Source organism: Trichosurus vulpecula, chromosome X (genome assembly GCF_011100635.1).
Source record: "Trichosurus vulpecula isolate mTriVul1 chromosome X, mTriVul1.pri, whole genome shotgun sequence".
NCBI classification, from domain to species: Eukaryota; Metazoa; Chordata; class Mammalia; order Diprotodontia; family Phalangeridae; genus Trichosurus; species Trichosurus vulpecula.
Genome location: NC_050582.1, coordinates 37,445,769 through 37,469,404, shown reverse-complemented (window position 1 = coordinate 37,469,404; position 23,636 = coordinate 37,445,769). Strand labels below are relative to the sequence as shown.

General features: G+C 43.2%; 1 protein-coding gene across 1 annotated transcript in view; it reads right to left on the bottom strand.

The window, feature by feature from the left end:
• MCF2 (MCF.2 cell line derived transforming sequence) overlaps window positions 1–23,636 on the bottom strand; it is a 118,960-nt gene continuing 95,324 nt past the window's right edge. Inside the window, exon 25 of the mRNA XM_036739808.1 lies at window positions 1–54. Coding sequence (XP_036595703.1) covers window positions 1–54 — 54 coding nt within the window. The remainder of the gene's footprint in view (window positions 55–23,636) is intronic.

Genomic DNA, 23,636 nt, shown 5'->3' with positions numbered 1-23,636 from the left:
TTAAGGAGACCCCAGGGACGGCAGCTTGAGAACTGTGCCCTTGACGTCTTCTACCTAGGGCACATGCACCAGCCTGTAACAGGATCATTAACGCTTTCAAAAGCACGGGAGCTACTTAACTCAAATGGGCTGAAGCATGCTGCACTCGTATTGGAAGTGACAGACTAAAAGAGAATCCTTGCTGAGTTGGGAGAAGTACATGATTATAGCACAGACATCTCCTCTTGCTGATTAAGTAGGACTTTGGGGGTCATTCTAAGGAAATCAGCTGCTTTTGGTTCCTGGGAAAAGACAGGGGTATGTTTCTCCCGGTTTTTAAGCCTCCTGTGTTTTACACATGAGGAAACTGAGGCTTAGGGAAAAGAGGGGTTGTATAGCCAGGAAGCAGCAGAGTCGAATCCAGGCCCTCCTCACCTGTAGCCTTACTTTTGCAATAACCCCCTAATTGGTTTCCTCCAACCACTCCCCCCTCCAATCCATCCCTTCTGCATAGGTCTGCTCAAACAGCTTCACTGGTTCCCTTCGTGCTATCCCTCCATGAAAAAATACAATCTCCTCCATTTGGCCTTTAAAGACTTCACAATCTAGCTGTGAACCTATCTTTCCACACTGATTTCGCATTATATACTCCCTTTTACAAACTCTTTGGTGTGACCAACATGGCTTCCTTGCCATTTCCCAAATCCCCTGCTTCATCTCCTACCTCTGTGCATTTGAGTAAGCTGTGCCTCCTGCCTGAAATCTTCTCCCTGGTTCCCTCTGCCTCTTGGAATCTCTAGCTCCTTTCCCAGCCCCTTCAGTCATTAGTGTTATCACTCTGCCTTCGAAATCACTGAGGAGTTTACATTTACCTATCTGTGTCCATTTTGTTTCTTCCCAGGAGAATATAAACTCCCTGAAGGCAAGGAATGCCTCACTTTTATCATCGCATCCCCAGAGGTTGGCACAGTTCTAGGCACATGGTACTACATCTAGAGTTTGAAGGGATGCTAAGGGTCATCTAGCCAAAAACCCTCATTTTACAGATGAGGAAACTGAGGCCCAGAGAGGTTATAGGTACTAAGGTACTAAGTGGCAGAGTTGGAATTCAAACCTTTCTGCCTCCAAAACTTCTGTCTCCAAATTATTTCAGACACTTAATAATTGTCTGTTGGCTTGAATTGAATAGAGTCAGCATTTGAACCCAAGTCTCCTGATTCCTCCCTAATCCAGTGTTCTCTCCAGTGCTGTTTCCTTGGGTCTCAGTTTCTCTCTCTGTAAAACTTGGGGGCTGGATTCTGCTGCTTCCTCCCTATGTGACCTTGGACAACTTCCTTCCCTTCCGTGGGCCTCAATTTCCTCCTCTGGAACATCTCTGACATCCTTTCCAGCTCTAAAGCTACAAATTTATGATCTTTTGGTTTAATGATTTCAGCCATGTCCAACTCTCTGTAACCCCACTTGGGAGACGGATAATACTAACAATGGAAGGGGTTTGGGAAGGCTTTGAATGGAGCTAGAAATGGTGGTGCAGTTCCCAGGCCTGGAGTCAGGAAAACCTGACTTCAAATCTGGCCTCAGATCCTTACTAGTCGTGTGACCTTGGGCAAGTCACTTAACCCTGTTGGCCTCAGTTTCCTCATCTGTAAAATGATCTGGAGAAGGAAATAGCAAAACCACTCCAGTATCTTTGCCAAGAAAACCCCAAACGGGGTTCCAGAGAGTTCATAACTGAGCAACAACAGCAGAGATTCCAAGAGAAAGAGGGAAGGAAGGAGAACATTTCAGGTGGGAGGCACAGCCTACTCAAATGCAGAGAGGTGGGAGATAGAGCAGGAGATTTGGAAAGTGGCAAGGAAACCATTTTGGCCGAAATAAAGAGTGTGTAAAAGGGAATAATGTGAAATCAGTGTGGAAAGATAGGTGACAGCTAGATTGTGAAAGTCCTTAAAAGATCATCCTATGAGTGACCAAGTTCCTTCAAATGAGGAGCTCAGGCCAGGTGGCCTCTGAGGTCCCAAGCAGCTCTGGGGTTCTCTGATGTCGGCACAAGCTCAAGACCTCATAAAGCTGGCACTGGGCCCCTGATGGACTGGCTGCTCACAGTGGTGCTCAGCTGGTACCATCCCCACCCCCAGATGCCCCTTTGGGGCTAGAGCTGCAGAGCAGAGGGAGGGCTGCTGGGTAGTTCCCAGATGGGCTTCAGCAGGAGTAATTCTGCAGTAATCAAGTTTAGTTTGGTACTCAGTGCTGACACTGCCCCACGAAAAGACTCACCTAATGGGCTGCAATCAGGAACTGAGGGAGCTTTTCCCTACTGAAGACCTCAGGCTGTCTGCGTGTATTAAGAGGCAAGGCCTGGAAGATCAACAGACTATGAGCTGCCAAACAAAAAGGCCATTTTGATGCAACCACTGTGTTGAAAGGACTGGGGGAAGGGGGGAAATAGGAGACTTCTTTTTCTTTTCTCTTCCCATGGGGCAAGTGTAGTAGAGAGGATGCTCTTCAGCCATGTCTACTCAGACACAGTTCACAGAGATCATGAGATCTAAAGTAGCATCAGAAATCTAGGAAGAGCAATGAAAGGGCATTGAATTTGATGTCAGATAATCTGAGTTCAAATCTTGGATGTGTCACTTATTAACTGTGTGACCTTGGACAAGTCACTTCACTTTCATGGGTCTCAGTTTCCTCCCTTATAAAATGAGGAGTTTTCTAACTAGGTGGCTGGGTGGCTCAGGGGCTAGTGTACCCAGCCTGGAGTCAGAGGTGTTTAATAAATGTTTATAGAATCATATAGCCAATAAGTGGTGTAAGTGATGATCTCATAAGGAGATTTCCCAGTAGCCGCCTGTAATGTGTACATTACAATCCATTTCTCCATTAGGTTGTGTTATTGAATGCTGGGAGTCATTCCCATAAGAAAATAAAATCGGCTCCCCCAACTAATAAGGGCATCCCTACAAAGGCAACACACCTTTCAGATCTCAGACTGAAGGGGGGTATCCTTAATACTACTGTGCAAAGTTAGGCAGCATGGACTAGTGGAAAGTGTTTTACTATCAAAGGATCTAGGCTCAAATCTCAGCTTCGTGACCTTAGGCAAATCACTTGACTTTGCTGGGCCTCAGTTTCCTCCTTTGTCAAATGAGGGCATTGAACTAGATGGCCCCTGAGGTACCATCTATGATGCCACAAATCTAGGTATGACCTTAGGCAAGTCACTTGACTTTGCTGGGCCTCAGTTTCCTCCTTTGTCAAATGAGGGCATTGAACTAGATGGCCCCTGAGGTACCATCTATGATGCCACAAATCTAGGTATGACCTTAGGCAAGTCACTTGACTTTGCTGGGCCTCCAACTAGATGGCCTCCAACATCCCTTCTAGCTCTAGATGCAGGGTCATCATCAATTCCTTGCAGAGACCTCATACTAAGACTAAGACAGAATTTTGACAAGAACTCTGAAAGCATAACAGAATGTGGTCTCAGAAAACAAGGCAATGAGGAAAGCCAAGCACATTCATTCATTTCTTTCCTGGCATATAGGCCCAGGTTACCCTCAGCTACCAAGTGAGGTAAATAGACATTGGCCCAAGATTTAAATTTGTTGCTCACAGAGACTCTCCGTTATATTACAAGTACTGGTCAGGTTGGTCATGTGTTGTGATCCTAGCTCTGATAAGATGGGTGCCCTAGGGGCAGCTAGGTGGCAGCAGTGAGTACAGAGCCAGCCCTGGAGACAGGAGTACCTGAGTTCAAATCCAGCTTCAGACACTTGACACATTTACTAGCTGTGTGAACTTGGGCAAGTCACTTAACGCCAATTGCCCTGCCTTCCCCCTGCAAAAAAAAAAGATGGGTACCCTAGAGTTGCTTACCTGGGTTAACTTTTCCATGTAGACCTGTCTCTTTCTCCTTGGTCTGGTAGGCGTTTCTTTTCAGTAGCTTACCTTTCCAGAGTCAGCTCGTGAAAGCAGTGGTCTCTGGATGTCTTTGATTGCACAACCACTATCAGTTAAAACACCCAATATGTGTATATTGGCTTATTTATAAATTATACACATTTATTATTGTACAGAAGGGCAGCTAGGTGGTGCTGCAGTGGATAGAGTGCAAGGCTTGGAATCAGGAAGATTCATCTTCATGAGTTCAAATGTGACTTCGGACACTTAGTAACTGTATGACCCTGGGCAAGTCACTTTACCCTGTTTGCCTCAGTTTCTCATCTTTAAAATGAATTGGAGAAGGAAATGGCAAACCACTCAAGTATATTTGCCAAGAAAATCCCAAATGGGGTCACAAAGTGTTGAACATAAGTGAAACAACCGAACAACAATCCATTATAAAACTTGCACAAAAAAAGAACTTACGAACCAAAGAAGTAAGGAGAAAATAATATTTGATCCTGGAGGTAGTAGAGAACTGTTAGAGTTTATTGAGCAGGAGAGTGAAATAATCAGACCTGTACTTTAGGAAAGTCATTTTGGCACCTGAGTGGAGGATGAAGGATGGATGGGGAGGGTGGTGAGACAAGACAGGGAGACCAATTAGGAGCTATTGTAATGGTCCACGTGATAGGTGATGAAGGCCTGAACTGGGGTGGTAGCCGTGTGAGTGGAGAGAAAGGGGTGTATATAAAAGGTAAATGGAGGCAGAGAAGATATGATTAGGCAAGTGACTGCCTATGTGGGATGACTGAGAGTGAAGATTTGAGGATAATAGCAAGATTATGAACATGGGTGACAAGAAAGATGGCGGTGCCTTCAGCAGTAACAGGAAGGCTTTAAAGGATTGGGAGAAGGCTAGTGTAATGAGCTCTGGGCTGGACAGCACCACTCATCCATGCCTGCTCATCTTGTGTGACTCACTCTCTCCCACTCAAAACAAAAAGCTGGAAGGTGGGACTCTTACTCATCAGTCGCTGCCTCCAGAGCATCGAGTTTTCCTACCACCATCACAAGGTGATCGTGGGAGCAGAAGGGGGAGGAGGAGGAAAATTTTTCCAGTGGTTTCTACATAATTGCTACTTTGAATGCCCAGGTGTTGATTTGGCTAAAATTTCCCCAAGCAGCCAATAGTTGGCCCAGAGTCAGAAAGGCTGAGAACTAGACAAATAGAGGAGGGGGTAGAGTGGAGGAGTGTTGGGAGATAAGGGCATGGAGGGTAGGATGTGATCCATCTTCCCACTCTGATTGGTTGATCGCTTATGACCCTGAGGGGGCATGCAATAACTGCCACTTTGAAGGCCATGGAATTAAGTCAGTCTGCCTTTATTGAGAGGCCTAAAACATAGTGGGGGGGGGATGGGAGAACCAGTGATCATTAGATAAACTTTCATCAGTGTGGGAAAATCTGATTACAGACAGGCCACAGGTTCCAGTCGTATTCACCCAATGTCAATAGAACAAGAGGAAAAATTCCCAGCACATTGGGTGGCCTGCCACTGGGGAATTTACAGGAGGACAAGGACAAGAGTCAAACAGGATGTGAAGAAGACACAGTTGGGTTGCAATCAGCGTTGTTGGAGGGTGTGCCCATATCAATAAAATCCCAGATGTGCCAGTGTATTAGAAAGTTATGGATAATTTACTTAGATTTTAGCAAAATATTTGACAAAAGGTCTCATGCCATTCTTGTGGACAAGATAGACAGATGTGGACTAAATGGTGGCATAGATTGGTGAATTCAAAACTGAATTATACTGCTGTTCATCTCTAGTCAAACCCTGCCAACCGTTGTGCTGAATATCGCTGGAGGAAGTCACAACTCTGATGTCTGGGTCAGTAAGTTAATCAGTCAACAAACATTTAAATACTTCAGATGCTCCAGGCACTAAGCTAAGCTGGGGATACAAAATAAGGGCAGGACAAACAGTCCTTGGCATGAAGGAGTTCACTTTCTGATGGAGGAGAAAACATGTAAACAACTAGATACATAGAAGATATTGACCTTGTAAATATAAGGAAATCTGAGAGAGGAAGGGACTAGCAGACAGGGATGAGGGAGTGGGGGGATGGGGGTTGCAAAAGAGCCATTCACTCATTTCTGAATTCATCAAACCATTCTATGGAAGGAAGTCAGGGAAAGCAAGAGGCAGAAGAAAGGAGGAATGGCATTCCAGGCATGGGGGACAGCCAGGGCTAAAGCCCAGAGACCAAAGATGGAATGTAGTGTGCTAGAAAGTGCAAGTGAGCCTTAGAGTTCATAGCAGAATTTAAAGTATAGATCAACAGTAAAGGTAGAAAGGAGCCATAGCTTTAGTGCCAAACAGAGAACTTGATATTTTATCCTTGAGTTGATAGTCAGCAGAGTTTATTGAGTAGCAGGGCTGACATTTAGGAAAATCATTTTAATAGCTGAGTGGAGGAAGGATTGGAGTGAGGAGAGACTTTAGGCAGGGGGACCAATTAACTGACTTTTGCAATTAGTCCAGGCAGAAGGCAATGAAGGCCTGAGCTACTGTTGTGGCCTTAGGATTGGAGAGGTGACAAGTATGAGAGATGTTGTTAAGGTAGAAATGATAAAATCTGGCAGGGGTTGGATTGTGATGTGAGAAAGAGTGAGGAATTGAGGGTGACAGCAAAGTTGTGAGTCTGGGAATGGGGAGGATGGTGCTACCCTTCACTGTGATGGTAAAGTTCAAAAGGGTAAGGGCTTGGGAGGAAAGATAGTGAGTTCTGGTTTGGACATGATACATCTGAGATGCCTAGAGGATATCCAGTTTGAAATGGAGACACATTGGAGACATGACCATAGCTCAGGAAAATAAGGCTCAATATTTAGATCTGGGAATCATTTGCATAGAGATGCTCATCGAAGCCACGGGAGCCGATGAGATCACCAAGAAATAAATGATAGAATAAAGAAATAATGGGGTCTTGGAGCCTCAGGGGACATCTACTATTAGATGACATGATATGGATGAAAAATCAGCAAAGGAGACCTACGAGCAGTCAGACAGATGGGATGAAAGACAAGGAGAGAGACATATTACAAAAAACTACAGAAGAGAGCATAGCCAAAAAGAAAGTGGTGTCAGATGTGGCAGAGAGGTCATGAAGGCCAGTGACAGTGGGGAAATGCCATTAGATTTGGCAATTAAGAGATCATAAGAATGATCTCTTAATAATGAAGTTTTGAGAGGGCAGCTTGAGCTTGAATGATGAGGTTGGAAGCTAGACTGCAGGTCTAGAGGCAAGTAAGATGAGAGAATGCAAAGAAACTGGTTGTAGGTGGATTTCTCAAAGAGCTTAGTCATGAAAGGAAGGAGAGATAATGTATGAAAGCTATGAGGGATAGTTAAAACAATCAAGAGCTTTTTAAGGGTGGGGAGATGTGGCATATTTGTTGGCAGTACAAAAGGAAGCAGCAGATAAGTAGACATTAAAGATAAGAAAGAACGGGGATGGTGGGGGCAATTTTCTGCAGAAGTTGGGATGTGATAGGGTCAAGGATTCAGATAGAGGCTTTGGCAAGGAGAAGGGTCAACTCTTCATTGGACCCCAGAATTAAGGAGATAGCAGAAGAAGATGTCTGAGTGATGTGAGACAAGGAAGAGGTAGCTCTCAACCGGTTAATCATCTCGATTTTTTCAGTGAAGGTTCTCAAGCAAAATTCTCAGGTGAGACATTGGAAGGGAAGGATTGATGTGAGAGGCTTGAGGAGATACAAGAAGGTTTGGAACAGCTGGTGTAGAGAGTTGAAGAGCAAGTCAATTAAGGAGGAATAGGTTTGCCTTGTGGCAGTGGGAACCCAAGTGAGATTAGATAACATAAATTTGTAATAAACCCAGCCATCACAGTTTCATGATTTCCTCCAGTTCCATTAAACAGCAAGTGGATAGGATGGTAGAGATAATCAAGGGTTGAGGTTTGGCAAAGAGTAAACATTCAGTGGTAGGGAATTAAGTGGAGAAATAGTGTAGCAGTGAATTTGTTCACCAAGAAGTTGAGATAAGGAAGGGAGGAGAGTGCAGCCAGACACTGAACTCATTGAGGAAGACAGGGGAGAGGTGAGGTAACCTACACAAAATCACATAAGTAGTAGGTGTCGGAGATCGGACTAGAACCCAGGTGTTTCTGGCTTCAAGACTGGTCCCTCTACTAAGTCATATTTCCTCTCTGGAACAAATAATGATATTGACCATGCCAATAACACAGAATCAGTGAGGTGGTACCATGGATAGCTCTCCGAGCCTGGAGTCAGAAAGACCTGTAGCCTCAGACACTTAATAGCTGTGTGTCTCTGGGCAAGTCACTTAACCTCTGTCTGCCTTAACTTCCTCAACTGTAAAATGGGGATAATAAAAAGGTCATAACAGCACCTACTACCCAGGGCTGTTTTGAGGCTCAAATGAAATAATATTTGTAAAGCACTTTACACAGTGCCTGACACATTGTAGGCACATAATAAATGGTCATTCCCTTTTCTTTCCCCATTCCCATGCCTAAATGAAAACTCTCTCTCAAAAGAAATAAACTGCTTTTATGAATGGTGTATGGTAGGCAGGAACAAGAGACAGTATAGTATAAACACGAAATTCTGTAGAAGGGAGTGAGAAGGGTGTCATCAGGGAAGTGAATGCCTGTGGAAGGGGGAAGTGGGTCAGTCACATAGAGAGTGAGGGGGTAACAGATGGACTGTCTGTGTGGTCAATTGGTACCCAGAAAATGTCCAGAGGAAGCCAAAAATTTTCCCCCTCCCAAACAGGTTGGGTGGACTCCCTGTGGTGAACTTCTTGGAGGAAGGTGATAGGAGTCATCCAGGAAGAGCAGGCATGAATGGGTTGCTAATAGGATTAATGGAGGGAACCCCAAATCAAGGGGATGGTGGCTCCAGTGGAGCATTGGATTGGGGATGTGGTCATTGAAGAACAGGCAAGGAACGGAGGACACATAATCAATATTTTACTAGCCAGAAACAAAACTGTTAGGTATGAATGAATTTATTTAAGCTTTTGATTTTCAAATAGAATTAACAGTTTTAATAAGCGCATCTTAACAACAGAATTTGATTTTAAGAATTAGAGTGACTTTGCTACCATCGGTTACAACTAGAATCTTATCAAATTTCAACAGTGCAGCTGCATTTGTAAACACATAGAAACCAAACATAAAGTGTATAGAATGTCAATCTTTAAAATACTGGAACAGAAATTTTATCTGTAGATAATACTTAACAATACCCTAAAAAATTTAAACATCTATATCAACTACTATGTGAGGCAAAAAAGCCCCCCATGTTTTCTACATAAGTATGGTAAATGCTAAAGAATACTGCTCTTATATCAATATGTTATCTATTAAATTTGTCCTCTAACTACAGGACTGGCACATATGACAAATTAATTGCAATAGTATTTAGATTTAATCCGTAGTGAAGTTTAAAATATACCGAAATATTCATGAATGATTTAAAAATTGTCCATGATGGATTGCAGCAATTGGACAATGTGAGGAAGTATCAAGTTTCCAGGTCTCTGATTAAAATCCAACTGATTTGTTATACTATTGTACAATCCCACAGGCCTGGCCCATGGCATTAAAAAGAACAGAGAAAAGCATACTGCTGTGCTACAGTATTGCGGTGTCATTGGAGTGTCTGACAATCCCTTCATACAGAAACAATTGCAGAAAAATGTGCACTTTTCATAGTACAACTCTGAGATCATGGCTCGGAAAAACAGAGTTGCCAAACAGTCATCTTCCAAACTACAGTAGAAAACATTTAAGGCAAGTCAGATGGCTCAGATTCACTACCGCACGCATACTACTGCCCCCAAGGGTTTCTAAACAGGAAATTGTATTCTTCGAGATTGAAAAAAAAAGTGTGTGTTACCACAAAAGGGGAAAATCTCGAAGAAACAGCACACATTGTGAAAAAAAACATTTATTAGAATAGTTTTTTTTCTTTCTCCAAAGTTCAAAAGGAGGTAAAGATGCTTAAAAGGACATCTCCCTTGCAAATGTGTACGTGAGAACAGCTACGGCACATGTCCCAAAGTCACAAGGCAACAAATGTAACCCTTACCACTTCCACTTTGCTTTGGAACTTCGGTGAGCCTTGAAGACTGATCTGATGACCCTGGGTGGCTCAAACTACAAAAAGAGATCCTTTCGTACTATTGCAAAATAGTTAATTACCTGGTCACTAGGTTCGTTTGGTACATTATAGCCACAGAGTGAGAATAGAAATATATTATTTAAAAAGTAAAATGGAACAATCTTCTGCTCTTTTCTTTTTGATCGAGCAAAAAGTACCACCTGCCCCACCCCCCAAGTGCCTAGACAGAGAAATGGAAATGGTTTTGAGTGAGTAAAGTTTGGGTTGAATTGATGCCCAATTTAGGAGATGGAGTCTAGAATAGATATTCTTGGAAAAGCAAAAAGAAGCCTGCATTTCCTCCCTTGGTCCGGATGGGAAAATGGAGATAGCTCCTAGGAGCACTGGCACCCAGTGTTGGAATTAGGGTCCATTCCATCTTAGGGCAGATGAAGCTGAGGTGGGTACCATGGACAGGGCAGGGTAATTACAAATATTATTGTGCTATGTCATTTCTTTCTGTAATACCAATGCGAGGTGGGGGTGGGTGGTGGGAATTTAGTTCTTGTTTGCAAAGGGAATATCCAAATGCAAGGGGGAAGGGGAAAAGTTTCTATTAGCACTCCCTTAATTCAAGGGGAATTTATCTTTCTTGTTTTACTCAAAGCAGCATCTACAAAGTACTGAAGCATGATGTTTTTATTTTCCTTCCCAGAATTCCTTCTACCACAGAAACCTTCCAAATGTATAGTCAGTTGACATCCGTCATCATTATTTAGTGGCATCTATTTTATGACACAAAGACTGGGAGGCAAAATAAACAGAATGCCTACGCCTTAAGCCCAGATTTCATAGATGCTTCACCAAGAATGCTGCATGCGTGGAGATCACATTTAAGGCCCGATATTAACCTTGTTAAAGTGCATGAATATTAGTGCAAATGCTCTGGCATCATGTGAAGTCTACAAACAGTGATATTCTAATGATTTTTAAAAAAACACAATTTTTAAAATATCCCACCCACCCCCACCCCCCTCCCAGCACATGCACTAGAAAAAGCTTTTTATTCTAACGTTTCAATACTTAGCAAGTGAGTATTCAAATACTCCGGTACAGTTTCCCGTGAGGCTGCACAGCCTATCAGGACCATGTGATACAGTTTCATTCTGCCATGGTCCATTGAAGAGGGTTGATGTTCAATCAACTGGTTTGGCTGCAGAGGTTGAAAATGCACCTTATCTTTAATTATTAATAATAATAGCTGGCATTTCTATAGCACTTAAAAGTTGGCAAAGTGCTTTACAAACATAATCTCATCTGATCCTCACAGCAGCCTTGTGAGGAAAGTGTTACAGTTATTGTTATCCCCATTTCAGAGATGAGGAAACTGAGGCTCAGAGTGGTAAAGTGACTTGCTCAGGGTCACCTGGTGAGCAAGCATCAGAGGCAGGATTTGAAACCGAAGTCTCATCTGTTTCCAAGTCTGGCTCTCTAGCCACCTCCTTACACTGCCTTTCAAATAATAACTAATACATGTGATTGTGTGGTGGATCTGATTGGAAACTCCTGGTGGGCAGAGATCATGTCCTCTGTACTTAATTTTCAAGTAAAGAGAGATGCTTAATAAATGCTTAGTATAATGATGATCACCACCAGGAAGCTTGAATTGTTGCCAAGGGCCCAATTTTCTAAAACATACTGGAGGCAGGGAAAGCAACGCTTGCTCTAACACATGCAGAGTTGGAAGGGATGGAAGAAGCCATCTAGTCCAACTCCCTCATTTTACACATGAGGAACCTGAGGCCAAGCAATGTGAAATGACTTGCCCAAGGTCACCCAGGTAGTAAGTGGCAGAGGGAAGATTTGAAACCAGGGACTCTGGATACAAATCCAACACTCTTGCAACCGTACCACACTACCTGCCATTAATCCGATTGTGATTGCAATGGAAACTAATTATGGTGAGCAAAAAATAATGTTTCCCAAAGTACATGGGAGCTTAAAATCCAGGATTTGTCTTTGCAAATTAAGCTCTTTTCTGCAAGCACTGGCCCAAAGTGGATTTAAATTTCTTTGTTAGCAAACGCTTTATAAAACCAAACCGAACCAAACCAAAAAAGTGCCCTCAAAGCTACTCTGATTAGTTATGGTGATGAATGAGGTGAAATAAAAATCCATCATGTTTCATTTCCTGGACCCTGCATTGAATTGAGCTAAAAATTAATGTAATTAATTTTCTCCTGAGTTCAAGATCAGGACTTATGGCTCTTTTAATACATTTAAAATGCTGATGTTATGGAAAAGGCAACTCTGATTCTTTCCATTCAAGATGAATGTCCACACCCCATGAAGGTCACATGAGAAATATAGCAAATGTTCGTGACCGAGCACAGAGGCATTCACCCATTTTGCACTGTTAGTCCATGGCTGGCATTCTTTGTTAATACTGTATTGCTTAATAAAAAGCCGATTGAAGCATGTTGATCTAAACGGCCATAAAAACACGCATTTCGATCGCTGTTCTGTTTGCAAGGACACAACCATCCTTTCTTCTTCCCTCCTCTCTCCAAGCAGAGAGCTGGCCAAATTGGGATCCACACCTCTCTTGCCCAGTGCTAGAGTCAACAGCAGCGACCAGTGGATTTGGGAAAAGTGGGACTCATTAAAAAAGCATTTGCATTGAGGTGGGGAGGTAGAGAGGGAAGGGTAGGCCCAATGCCACTTACAAAGGGTGCATTTTGCTCTAGCTGGTGGAAACTGAGAAAGGTAAAAAAGTCTTGAATTCAGCCTGTGTCGTTGTCTTGAAATGCATCTGACGGCCTCTTTTCAGTTTTCTAAATTGCACAAATGAAATACATACAATTCAGACATTGTGTTGAGCATAGCTGTCTTGGAAGCAAGGAAAGAGACCCTGCTTCTAAGGGATCTATGGCAAGGCCACTATGTATAGTCTTGGAGCCTTGATTGGCATCTTGTGCAAACTTAGACACACACTAGTTTAAATCAAATGCAGGAGGAGCTGCTGTTAGAACGCAGAATTACTGGTAAAGGGTATTCCTTGGCATGGAACCCCAAGAGCTGTGTGAGGCCAGTCATTTGATTCACTTCGAGGCCAATGCAAAGTCTTGCCCTACAGACTACAGATGGAGGACAATAATGTGGATGGAAATAAGACTCTCAGTTACAAGGAGATATGCTTATTCCTTCCAGTGGTGGCTTTGTATAGACCATATGTGACTTGCACCAGGGAAGGTTTACAAGTGCATTGGTTTGTAGAATAAAATTTTCATGTCTTGGAGGAATACATACACACACACACACACACACACACACACACACACACACACACATTAGAGGGAAGGACAGGGACACCCCTGTTCAGATCACCAAGTTTAGGTGGATAAATTTAGACTCATAAATTTAGAGTTAGAAGGAACCTCAAAGGTCAACTCTGCCCCCATCTTCCAGATGAGGTAACTGAGGTCCACAGAGGCCAAATGATTTGTCTGAACTGATTTAGGTAGTAAGTGGTAGAGCCACAATTTGAACCCAGGTCTTTGGAATCCAAATCCTGGGTTTCCTTTGGTCCACTCTGCTTTTCCCCAGAGGTATCAGTCACAAATCAGACAAAAATGTGTATGCCCCTACTATGACTTCAGCAGGGCAGTGGGAGTGGCATTGAATAATATGAGAAAATAACACTCTTGGTCCTGCCCAGGACAGAGGAGAAACATTTGATGACATTCTCAGAAGGCCAGGCCACACCTACAATATGTACCACCTCTTTCTTGAAGGTTCCCTCAACAAGACAGAATGTCTTGTGTTTCAAAGGCTTTCTCAACCATAACAGCTCTGGGGAAGGGGGGGAAGTTTAGCTTTCAAAAAGAAAAAGAAAAATCTACTATTGAAGCTATCAAAGAAAAAAAAAAGCTCCCAAATCCCCAATGCCCCAACCCAACTCACACATTTGCAGATATGCTTCTAAGGGCCAAGCTGTCCCTCCTGTATGCCTAATTGGCATGCAGTGTGACATAGAGGCAACTTGGTTACATCTATGATCTAGCCTTAAAAGCAGCTAACAGATGAACTCACAAAATACCTTCAGTTTGGGCCTTCCGAACACTACTGGCCCATTTTACACTCTGTGAACTGTTCCCCAGGATCACACCTTCTTTTCTTCCATTTGGATTTTTCACCGACCTTTAAATAATAAATGAATTAATGGCCAACAAAAGCAAGTGTGTTCTAACTAAGAACCTATACATGGAATACAGCAGCACAGATGTTCACCCAGCAGCCTGCACCCTTTTCAAAGCTTCCATGAGTATGAGCTCAGTGGCAAGTTGACCTTTGACAGAGGAAATACTGAGATCCATAATGGCTATTTGTAATGGTCCTTTATTACTTTCTAGACTAGTTCATGGTCTCTTAGGGACACAGCACCTAGTTAATAGAGGACTCCAGTCCAAATGAATGACTCCATCAAGACCAAAAGTTCTTAGGGACCGTGCAAAGACATCAGAATATTGTCTCAAAGTATGAAAGTTTCATAGGGCTCCCCTTCTGAGCACTGATCAAGATCACAAAATCATAGACTTTGTCAGCAGGCTGTGGTGTCCTATCCATCTCTTATTCTTTTATGCTAAAACAAGGTCCTTGACCAAAATACCTCAGTAAGGAGCACAGCATCAAGTCTGGCTGAGGCGAGCAGACAGGATGTCTGCACTGAGTCAATATTCAGAGCTGATAGCAAGGGAGTGGTGGCTTATTGGGATAAGGGCCAAGCAGGACTTAAAGTGAATCAGTGCAATGTACCACAGCTATTCATCAGCCCAGAAGCCTCAGCCAACAGCCAGACAGAGAGGGGAACTGACAAAGGGGACATGGGCTCATTGTGGACCCAGTTCTCAAAGCACCTTGCCCAGGTCTCTGCCAAGCATGCTCTTTCTCAGCTGTCAGGAGAGGTCACCCTCAATACCAGGCATGTGCTCAGACAGGGAAAAATGAATCCCATCCCTGATAAGAAACATGACTCCTCTGCTTCTTAGCATGGGAGGCACCAAAGCAAGGTTGACAAAGGTCTAGCGTAAGCAAAAAGGGCGATTTTGTACCAACGTCCCCTAGCAAGAGGGAAGGAAAGGCATTTCTGGCATGACACCTACCCTTCTGCCTCACCATCCTCATGTAGGAGTGAACAGGCATTCCCATTTTTAACCAGCTGATCATCCGATTCTTTCTTCTCACATTCTTTAAGGGCTTTATACTTTCTTGTAGACTGGAAAGTTGTTTGGAGAAAGTGTGTTACAAACTCTATGGCCATCATGGGGCACAATTACATTCTCTGCGACATAAGTTACAGGGAGAAGCTAGAGTGGGAAGCATTAGGTTGGCAGGAGTAAAGGCAGAGACACTGATGGTCACAAAGCAGAGGGAGAAAGGCTTAGCATAAAGAATACATTTTTATTTGAATAGCAATTCTCCTTTAGCCAGAGACAGAAAATAACAGAACGACTAAATTCTGAAGTACATCATTTCTAAGAATAAACCTTGGAAACATTTTAATTTTTTTATTTTAAAATACTGCACTGGTAAACTGATCTCATGAAAAATTCCTTTTGGCACATATAGAAAGGCAACGACTGTGGACGATAAATTTACGAACCAACGGGACTCTTGGGCTTTGCCCTCTACTACACAAGCTTCAATGAGAGGGTCCCGTCGAAAGCTTCCAAAAGCACAATAGCCTTCCTTGCTCAATCTCAGCTGTTTGATGATGTGATTTCAAAATGAACCCATCCATATAGCAAACACCCCAAGGCACACTGACTATACTGAGCTCAAGAGTGGACAGGGAAAGAAACAAAGCCTGACTTGCACAAGCAGAAGCACACTGGTATGAGAATTCACTCAGCAGAAGCCCTCGGACATTGCAATCACTTCTAAGTACAACCAAAAAATTCAAATACATAAAAACAAGAATCTCTCGGTCAATGATCTGCATATCCACAGAAATGAGACTGAAAACAGTGTCCATGACAAGATCAGGGCTGCAAATCTCTTGAGAAATAGGTTTTCCAGACAGGCTCAACAGCAAGAAGGAAAGAGCTAAGGGTTAATCCGCATAGAGGTTGCACCAAAGTAAGGCACCTATGAGACCAAGGCACAATGGCAGAACCTCTACAGATGAGCTTGGCACCCAGGCGAAGGTCAACAGTGCCAGCTCTTCACTGGCCACTGCTTGGAGCAGCGGCATGGAGAACTCAGAAAGACAGATAATCCCCAAAGGCAGTTAGATTTTGCCTTTGAAATTCGTCATCTTACCATTCTTGCAGTGTCTCAACCTTTGGGATCCAGGTTTAGCAGTTACTTATGCCCAGCCAGTGAGGGCTCAAGGTATGCAATCGGGGGATTGTACCAGACAGTGACCACAGATCACCCCAATTGGACAGACAACCTTTGCACAGATCATTAGCAGTTGACAGCAGGGGCCTCCGAATCTCCCATTTGTAAGCAAGAAAGGGTAAAGAGAAGGAAAGCACTCTCTTGCTTGGGTTCTAATAAACTGCTACTGACAATGCATTTTTAGGGAAAATATGCCTTACATTTTGCAATATTCCACATTAGGATATATGACTTGCCATGAAACTTCAGTCAATCATGAGATATTTGTTTCCCTTGCAGACACTGCAGCTGAGACAATGCCAAAGTTAAAAAGACTTGTCAATTCTGGCTTCTCCATGTGTTGCTTATCTGTGGCCAACTTCTCTGTGATGCTCTGCACACATTTGGCCTTCATACCACCACCACCCTCCTACCCCAGTCACTTGGTGTTGGCTCACAAAGTGCCAATTCTTTTAAATGTTACTTTAGATCAAGAAAGCCTTTGGAAGGACATGAGGCTGAAAATCCCAACTAGAAAGACATGAGTGGGTTTCTAATACATCCCCAAGTTTAAGAGAAGCATCTATGCCACAACCCCCTTTCCTTTGGCTTAAAAAGTATCCCACTAGGTTGGCCCCAATAGAAAGGGTCTCTAGAACGTCCCTAGACTGTCTCCTCTCTTTCCCCCTGACCCAAGTCTGAAAGGCTCTCTCTTCTCACCTCCTCTTTCTATCCCTAACTCCCTTCAAGGCTCAGCCCAAGTTCCAACCTCCATATGAGGGTATAGGTTGATTTGTACTTACAGACTTATGTACACGCTACATCCCCCCCACCCCAGGAGAATGTAAGCTCCTTGAGAACAAGTACTGTTTCATTCTTGGTCTTTGTATCCCCAGTGCACAATCCACCAACATTTACTAAGCACCTACTATGTGCCACATACAGTGCTGAGGATAAAAACATCAAAATGAAACAGTCCTTGACCTCCAAGAGTTCATATTCCAAGGATAGAATGGCATATGGTAGCCACACAATAAACACACAGTAAAACGAGAGAATGGTAACTGTTCTCCATACTGCTGACCTCAGAAGATTAGGGCTTTGCCCACCATAACAGCCCTAATCCCATGCTACTGATCAGCCATGGATATAACCTGCCAGGGTGACAGGCTCCAGATGTTTTCTGTCTTGTAGAAAATGTTCATTTGGGCCAATTCTTTCAGCTGGAAGGACCATTTGCATCCATCTAAGATAGGCAGGGGTGCACAATGGCTAATGTGCCAATCCTCAAGTCAGGCAGTTCTGAGATCTGACACCATCTCTGACTCTTATTAGCTGTATGGCCCTGGGCAGGTCACATGACTGTTCTGAATGTCAGTTTCCTGATCTCTAAAATAGGAGAAATAGCACCTAACCTCCCGGGATTATTGTAAAGCCCAAATGAGAGAATAGAAATGCCAAACATTATAACTATTCATATCCTCTGGTTCCATCCCTTAATTTTACAGCTCAGATGCTGGGAGGAAGAGCATGTGAGCCAAGTCTTGAAGGGAGGGATTTCAACAGGCAGAGATGTGGGGACAGAACATTGTAGATGGCACGAGGGAATGAAGTGAGCCCTGCAGTGTGAGTGAGGACATAATGTGGTTCTAATGGTTGGGAATTTGGGATATTCAGCTTATCAAAATCCTTCCATAGTGCATTTACCTGAACATGGACCTTGTTACATCCACTCCAGTCCTACCCTGTGTATTGTTTTATTGTGGTTGAACATGATAAAACATTTATTGATTTGTTTATTTTAGAGCCAACACTCTGGAGTCCCAGTGGTAGCTTTGATCTACTGATAAGACAAAAGGCAATTATTTGTAAAGCTTATGTAGATTTCATTTGGTCTCAGCTTCTACCTCCCTTGTCTTGTTAGAAAAGAGCCGCAAAGCTTACCAAATGATAACAACTGGCCAATTCCAAGTGACCTGGGATAGTACACTCAGTGGACAGACCTGAAATTCTAGGACATTTATCTGGTCAACCTCAGGGGGATTCTCTATATGTAGACAAATCGAGATCACATGAGGGGCACTTCCATGCAGTTAATACAATCAATTTCCCATTCTTTCTACATGGGGTACACCTCATGATCTCAGTGATATAGAGAATCTGCCCATCAGGGCTGGCCCCCTTTTCTCACTTCATATGGCCTCGACACCTTTTATTTCAATGTATCATCACTAACCAATTGGCTCCCATCTTCCTCCTCTGTGTCTGAACAAGCCAACAGGAAGCTATTGTTAATCCATTCCTCCATTTCCGCGGCCAGTGATGTCCTCGAGGAACCTGAAAGAGAAATACAAAAAGCTGAAGCTTCTGACTTCTGTCCCTCCTTCTGTTGTGAATCAGCATCTTATGGACAAACGCTGAGCTAGGAAGCTTTCGTAGTCTAAGATTAGGACCTCTTTATGGCAAAGTCTTGAATGGGCATTCCACAACTTTGGCCTGAATGGTTGAGGTTGCAACTAGCCACATTAATGGTTTGTTAAGAGAATCCAGGGTTTAAAAGGGATTTTATTGGAGGAAGCTGAACCTCCTTAAGGGGGCATGTCATTTATCAGCTCTTTTGATGGCATAATTTTGCCTGTAGACAATGAATGACCAACTACAAATGATTCTTATCTATTCATTAAAGAAGGCTGAGCATATCTTCATGGGAGAAAAATGTTACCCAGGCTCTGTCACCATAAATAGAAGCTTGAAAACATGATAGTTGTCCTCAAATGCTTGGAAGGCTATCATGTAGAATAGACATTAGCCTTGTTCTGCTTGGCAGAGGACAGGACCACTAGCCATGGGAATGGGGGCAGGGGGAGTCACAGAGAGGCAGATCCAGGTTGGAGGGCATGAAAAACTTTCTGGCAAGGTGAGCTAGTCCAAAGTGGAATTGGGCTGCTTCACGATGTACTAGATTGTTCCTCATTAAAGGTCTCTAAGCAGAGGCTGGATGGCCACTGGCCAGGAACAGTCTGCAGAGGGGGTTTGTATTCAGCTTTCATGGCCTCTGGGATCCCTTCCAACTCTGACATTCTGTGATTTGATAGCACGGCCTCCAGCCCTCTCTGAAGGGTCATCATACAGAAGAGAGATTAGACTTGGTCTGCTTGGCCTCGAAAGACAGTACTAGAATGAATGGGGAGAAGCTGTGAAATTAGGTAAATTTAGGCGAAATTGGGCTTGATGAGAGTAAAAACAGCCTAACGAGTCTAGCTAACCAAAAGTCAACTGGACTATTGCTCTAGGGAAAGGAATGAGCTCCCTTTCACTAGAGGTTTTCAAGCAAAGACTAGATGACCACTCATCAGAGATTCTGTGGAAGGATTCTTGTCTAGGCACAGACTCTAAAGGTCCCTTCCAGCTCTAAGATTCTGTTAGATTCTAAGTAAAATAATTTACCTGCTTTTCTCTAAATCAATTTATTGCATAACTGAGTCTTTCCACTAAGTCACACTAGCATCCCCCTCCCTATTAGTCCAAATGAGACTTTATGAACTTTTCTATCAGCTATGCAGATTTCTAGTTTCTAGCAGACCAGAAGGAAAAGGGCCCATTTAATTTAAGGGGAGAAAAGGCAATAAGAGAAAACTTTGTGAGCTCATAAATATTCTTCACACTCTGTGACTAGATCTTTCTATATGTTATCAGCTGGCACTATAGCCCTAACAGCCAGCGATGAGCTCAGTTCACATCACAAACATTATGGTCTTCCACAAATAGAATAATTCTCCAGAAAAACACCTGGAGACTCAGACCTGCCCGTACTCGACTCGTCTCTGTGAATGAATAAGATGGGGCTTATACATACTTTTGCTTGTTTTAATCTGAGGTGACAGGGTCAAATTGTCCAATGTCACAGGGCTCATGTGATCAGATTCGTTTTCTTCAGAGCTTACGGAGACTCGCTGTTGCATTCTGAAATATTCACAGGGTGAAGATGATCAATCAATTGGAAATTTAATTCAATTCAACAAATAACTACCAAGCATGTCTCACATGTGAAGGAATCTTCTAGGTTCTAGGTTCCAAGGAGCAGGAGTAACAAAAAAAATGTCCTCATCCTCAAGGAACTTAAAAGCCATAAGGCCATTTGGAAAGCAACAGGGTTTTAACAGCCCTGATGTGTATCTACTTGGATATCACTCGATGAGAATGGTGTTAGAAATCCATTTGACTGAAGCCAGTGCTTCTGATTTAGATTTTAGTTGGAATTTATTTCAATTTCTGGCACTCCTTTAGCTAAGGATGACTTATATCAACTTGAATCAAGTTTCAGGAACCCTTGAGTCTTATGCTTAAAAAAAACAACTGAGTTACCTCTATAGAAGAGACAAACTAGACAATTCAGTCCCACTTTAAATTAATCTATTTAGTGAAAAACTCTGAGAAGCTTTTGTTTTCTTGGTAAATACAATAACTGATAATTATCATGTTATGTTTACACTATTATCATAATAGAAAAAAATATTTTTGTTCAGTAGCCTGTGAGGGCTTGTTGTTATAATCCTGTCTTGAGTCTCTTAAAGGTATATTCTCCACTTTCCATACTGCCTGACTTTCCCTTCACTACAAATCTTCAAGCAAACATTTAATGACTCCTTGACAGCCCTAGGTTAGAATGAACAGAGCTTGGTCCCAATTCGTCACTAAATGAGTACCTAATTATGAAGAAAAATCAGCTAAAACCTAAGGCTGGCTGAAGGTGGATTGGGCTGACCTCTTCCCCTCCCCCCAGTAATGGCTTAGTGCCCTAGGGTCTTAATTGAGGGGTACTTTGCACTGCTTGACCCAGGCAGGCTTCAAAGTACTTGCCTCAGTGACAGAAAATGCTAGTGCTGGTTCTGCTATCAGGTATCTTTTGAAGGGTGGCTTGTTGAAGTAGCAGGGAGACCAGAGGGGCCCCAGGTCCCTCCTGATCCTAATAACCCAAGTTCGTGCATTTGCGTCCAGAACGCTGCTATATATCAAACCACAGGTTATAAACCAGCAGGTTTCATTCATTAATATGCAAGAAAAACCCTAGCTCCCCAGGCAAGGATATTGTGGAAAATCCATGTTGCTGTGCAGACATTTAGCTTTAATGAATTAAGTAAGGTGTGCATATAAATGAAGCTTGAACCTTAAAAGAATTCTAGTTGGTTTTTCACCAGCTGTTAAGAAGTCAATTACTGCATCAAACCTAGCAGCCTTTAATCGTATTACTTATGGTCAAAGCCTGAGTATTGAAAAGTATTGAGTGCCCAGAAGGATGAAGACCTCCTGTGTAACTCTGGCAAGGCTCTCAGAATGAATCAGCCAACGCTCCCCTTAGCTTTGGAGACCTCTGAAAGGCCGTGTACAAACCAGGGGGAAAACAATGCTTCGTGCTGCTGATCTGTGGCACCTACACATGCTGGATCAGAAATTTCTAAAAACAACTGCTTATAAATATCCAAGCCAGGATTCTAAGAGGTTTAACTCTTGCTGAATCCTACACAAATATTCTTGGAAGAAAAAAAAACACAAGGGTGCTGTGTTGTCAGGTCAAGAACTCTGGGTGAGGCAACAGAGAAGGAAACACTGAGCCCTTCTGCAACTACCTGGAGAGAAATGGAAAGGGTCTCAGAGGGTTAGAGGAAGCCTGAGGCCAGGGGCTGCAACTGAGTCTGCTGAAAAGGTATGGGCACTGAGGGAAGACCAAAGACACATTGGGATGGTCAGTGAGGTTAGTGGGGAGCACTGAGTTTAATTCTATTCTGCATCCTGTTAAGAAGCATTCATCAGAATGGCTGTATCCAGCATTAATCCCCAAAACTTCAGCCTCGGCCCTGTCCAAGAATCAAAAGTTGGGGAAATTGCAATGTGTGTATGTCTCACCCCTGCTGAGATGGAGTCAACAAAAGCCTCTAATGATGTGCCTCTCTGCAGAGCAAGGGACGGGTGGGGAGGGAGGAAGGTACAGAGTAATTCTTACACTAGTCACAGCCCTCAAAGGATATATGACCACAGTAGCACCAGAGCCTCAGTCAAAGACAGGTTCCCTCCCGACCTTGCCTTAGATGTAGCTAAACCACTTTTACCACTGCTGCCTTTCCCTTTCCCCTCATTACTCAGGTCTTTCCCAGCTCTGGCATTATATATTCATAGGCCAGAAGAATGGTTTGAGGAAAGTTCAAGATTTCTCTTCCAGCCATTTATCAGAGGATCAGAATTGGGATCATCTAATCTAAACATCTTATTTTATAGAAGATGCTGAGGTCCAGAGAGGACAAGAGACTTGCCCCAAGCACACAGGTAGTAGCTGACAGAGCCCATTAATCATGGCCCTAGATCTAATATCAAGTCAGTGTACTTGGAATCTTGGAGAACCTGAGATCAGCATGACTTCTTGTGGAGAAGTATAACTGTGTGTCCCCTTGACCTATCCCCAATCACTACGCATGCCTCTCTTCTTCTCAAATGACATCCTTAGCCAAGTACAGACTTTAAGGGAGCTGTCTCTCACTGTGACACAGAGCAAAGAATAGAACTATTATAGAATAGAACTATATGTATTGTAGTAAGGGGAATGGGCATTGGATTCACAGTCCAAGGACCTGGATTTGGAGTCCAAAGATCTGGATTCAAATCTAAGCTTTGGTATTTTCTTTCCCTCTTTGATTTTCAGTTTCCTCCTCTAAAAATGAGAGGGTGGAGCTAGGGAGGATCTGAGATTACATGTAGCTCTTCACCTATGAACCTACGACCTTCAAAGAAATTCTCCATCCTATAACCCCATAGTCTTCTGGCTAACCCATATGCTACATCTAAACTCCCTGTCCAGGTGTTGAGGGAAAGGAGTTTAGAAAACTCAGAAGTATGATTTCAATGAAGAGAGAAATATGAGATCAAGACTGGCCAGTCTACATGGATGGGGAATAAGAGATTTAGCTAGAAATATGTGACATGGGCAGAGAGCTCTGTGCTCATTAGCCCCAAGGGAGGAGAGCAAGGCAAGCACAGTTACTAGGCTAGAAAGTCCATCTGTGCCCCTGTTGTTGCTGTACCCTGGGGTAACCGTGCCCTTAGCCATGACACTGTCCCACGAATCAGGGGATTTCAAAAATGCCATCCCCACCCAATAGCCAGAGGTGGTAGGTCAAATGCCTAGCAGGTGGTTGCTCGAAAAAGCTGTCAATCCTCCAGCCAGTCTGCTATATTTGGAAGC